Consider the following 2,500-nt stretch of genomic DNA (forward strand, 5'->3'; position numbering starts at 1 on the left):
GTGTTCCTCTCATTTTCTCCTTTTGCCACAGCTTTATCAGTATTTGCACCTATTTCCACTGACCTCGAGTAGTTGGAGAGAATAACGTTGGGAAGATCAGGGTGGGCGGCAGAGGAGAGGAAAAAGGTTTGGGGGCATGGCGTGGGCGGCTGCGGGTGCTTCCAAGCCGCCCCAAGGTGCCGGGTGCGATCCTCATGGTGTCCTGGGGAGGTCACCACCAAACAGGTCACAAGGGGACTACCCTCGCCCCTCAGCGTCCTCCTAGGGCTGCGGGGAAACTCCTTCCACGGCACAGCGTCTGCCTCATCCTGCCGTGTGTGTCTGAGGGAGTGAAATTAGTTACATTAAATACATTACAGGCGATATTGCTAATGGAATTCATTAATATTAATAATATAATTATTAATATTAATAATTTTGATAATATTAATAATGGAATTATTAATATTATTAATACAATAATAGAATTATTAATATTATTAATATAATAATGGAATTATCAATATTATTGATATAATAATGGAATTATTCATGGATATTATTAATGGAATTCATTGCATAATTGTGGTATGACACTTGTAATTAGGGAAGTCATATCGTGACTTGTAAACGTAAGAAAATTATATTAAGTTGATAATTTAACTACGATTCGATTTATTATCTATGATAGACACTATACACACATATAGCAATGTGATAATGTTAACCACAATAATGATAATGATGTGTATGATAGTGATAATGATAATGATGATGAATAGAAATAATCTATCATAATGATAACAAGAAAAAAAAGTGATAATGTTGATGAAAAGGATAATAAAGACAAAATAATAAAGACAAAATAATAAAGATAATGATGATACTACTACTACAACTACTAATACTAATGATAATGATGATAACGATGACAATCAATCATCATGATAACAATAATGATTTTAACAATAATGCAAATACTGATAACAATAATGATAGTAACAGTATTCATGATGGTGATGTTGATTATATTGATAATGATAATAAGAAAAAATAATGATAATAATAATGATAATGATAAGGATAATGATGATGATGATAATAATAATAATAATAATAATAATTAATAATAATAGTAATAATGATAATAACGATAACAATAAAAATGATGGTAATGATAATGATAATGATGATAATAATAGTAATAATAATAATATTAATAATAATAATAATAATAATAATAATAATAATGATAATAATAATAATAATGATAATAATAATAATAATGATAATAATAATAGTAATAATAATGATAATAGTAATAATAATAGTAATAATAATAATGATAATAATAATAATAATAATAATGATAATGATAACGATAATAAGAACAATGATGATATTAATAATAATGATTACGATAATAGTAATAATGATAATAATAATGATAATAAAAATAACAATAGTAATAATTATAATAGTGATAATAATAATGATAATAATAATGATAATTATAATATAATAATAATGATGATAATAATAATGATGATAATATTAATAATGATAATAATGATAATGATAACAATGATGATAATAATAATGATGATAGTAATAAAACAAAAGATCTTGATAATAACAATAACATTATCAATAACAACATCAGTATGTTAATACTGATGATAATAATAACAGTAATGATGATAAGGATAATGATAACAATTATTACGATGATAGTAATTACAATTATGATGATAATGAAAATGATAATGAAGAATGGTAATAATAACAATAATATTAAGAATAATGATGATAATAATGATAATGCTAATGATAATGCTAGTAATAATGTTAATGATAAAAATAATAATAGTGATAGCAGTAATAATTATAAAAATAATGACAATGATACTACTACTAATAATGATAATGATGATAATAATATTGATAATGATAATGATAATGATAGTAATAGTAATAGTAATAATAATGATAATGATAATAATAATAACAACAATAATAATAATGATAATAATGGTAATAAAGAATAATGCTAATAATAATAATGATAATAATGATGATAAGAATTATAATAATGATAATGATACTAATAATGGTAATGATAAACATGATAATGATAAGAATAAATGCTGATAATAATAATGATGATAATGATAACAACAACAACAATAACGATGATAATAACGATAAATAAAAATAATGGTAACAAAATTAGTAATAACAATAATAACAATATCAACAATAAAGATGATAATTGTAACAATCCATCAATCTTAGAATAATAGATAATGATATTAATTATTTACTGATCAAACATCTCCGTTCATAAAATTGTTACCATCATTGAACAAAATTTGATACAACCCAACCTGACTAAAGCTTTTTAAAATCATAAGAAAAAAAAACTATATAAAAGGGATATTTTCAAACTCCATTTTCTAATTGTCTTTGCCATATTTTCCCACCTTTACCTTGAAATTATCCCGAAGATAAGAAATACGCT

The 2,500-nt window shown here is 23.6% G+C and overlaps 1 protein-coding gene across 1 annotated transcript in view; it reads right to left on the bottom strand.

Annotated features, from left to right (window-relative positions):
• LOC122253649 (glycoprotein-N-acetylgalactosamine 3-beta-galactosyltransferase 1-like) overlaps window positions 1–2,500 on the bottom strand; it is a 5,741-nt gene that overhangs the window by 2,557 nt on the left and 684 nt on the right. Inside the window, exons 1-2 of the mRNA XM_043016932.2 lie at window positions 2,469–2,500; window positions 64–321 (exon numbers count right to left, since the gene is read on the bottom strand). The exon at window positions 2,469–2,500 is cut by the window's right edge and continues 684 nt beyond it. Coding sequence (XP_042872866.2) covers window positions 64–321; window positions 2,469–2,500 — 290 coding nt within the window. The remainder of the gene's footprint in view (window positions 1–63; window positions 322–2,468) is intronic.

The sequence above is a fragment of the Penaeus japonicus genome, unplaced genomic scaffold (genome assembly GCF_977035675.1).
Source record: "Penaeus japonicus unplaced genomic scaffold, GWHDUDI00000001_assembly GWHDUDI00000035, whole genome shotgun sequence".
Classification (NCBI taxonomy): domain Eukaryota; kingdom Metazoa; phylum Arthropoda; class Malacostraca; order Decapoda; family Penaeidae; genus Penaeus; species Penaeus japonicus.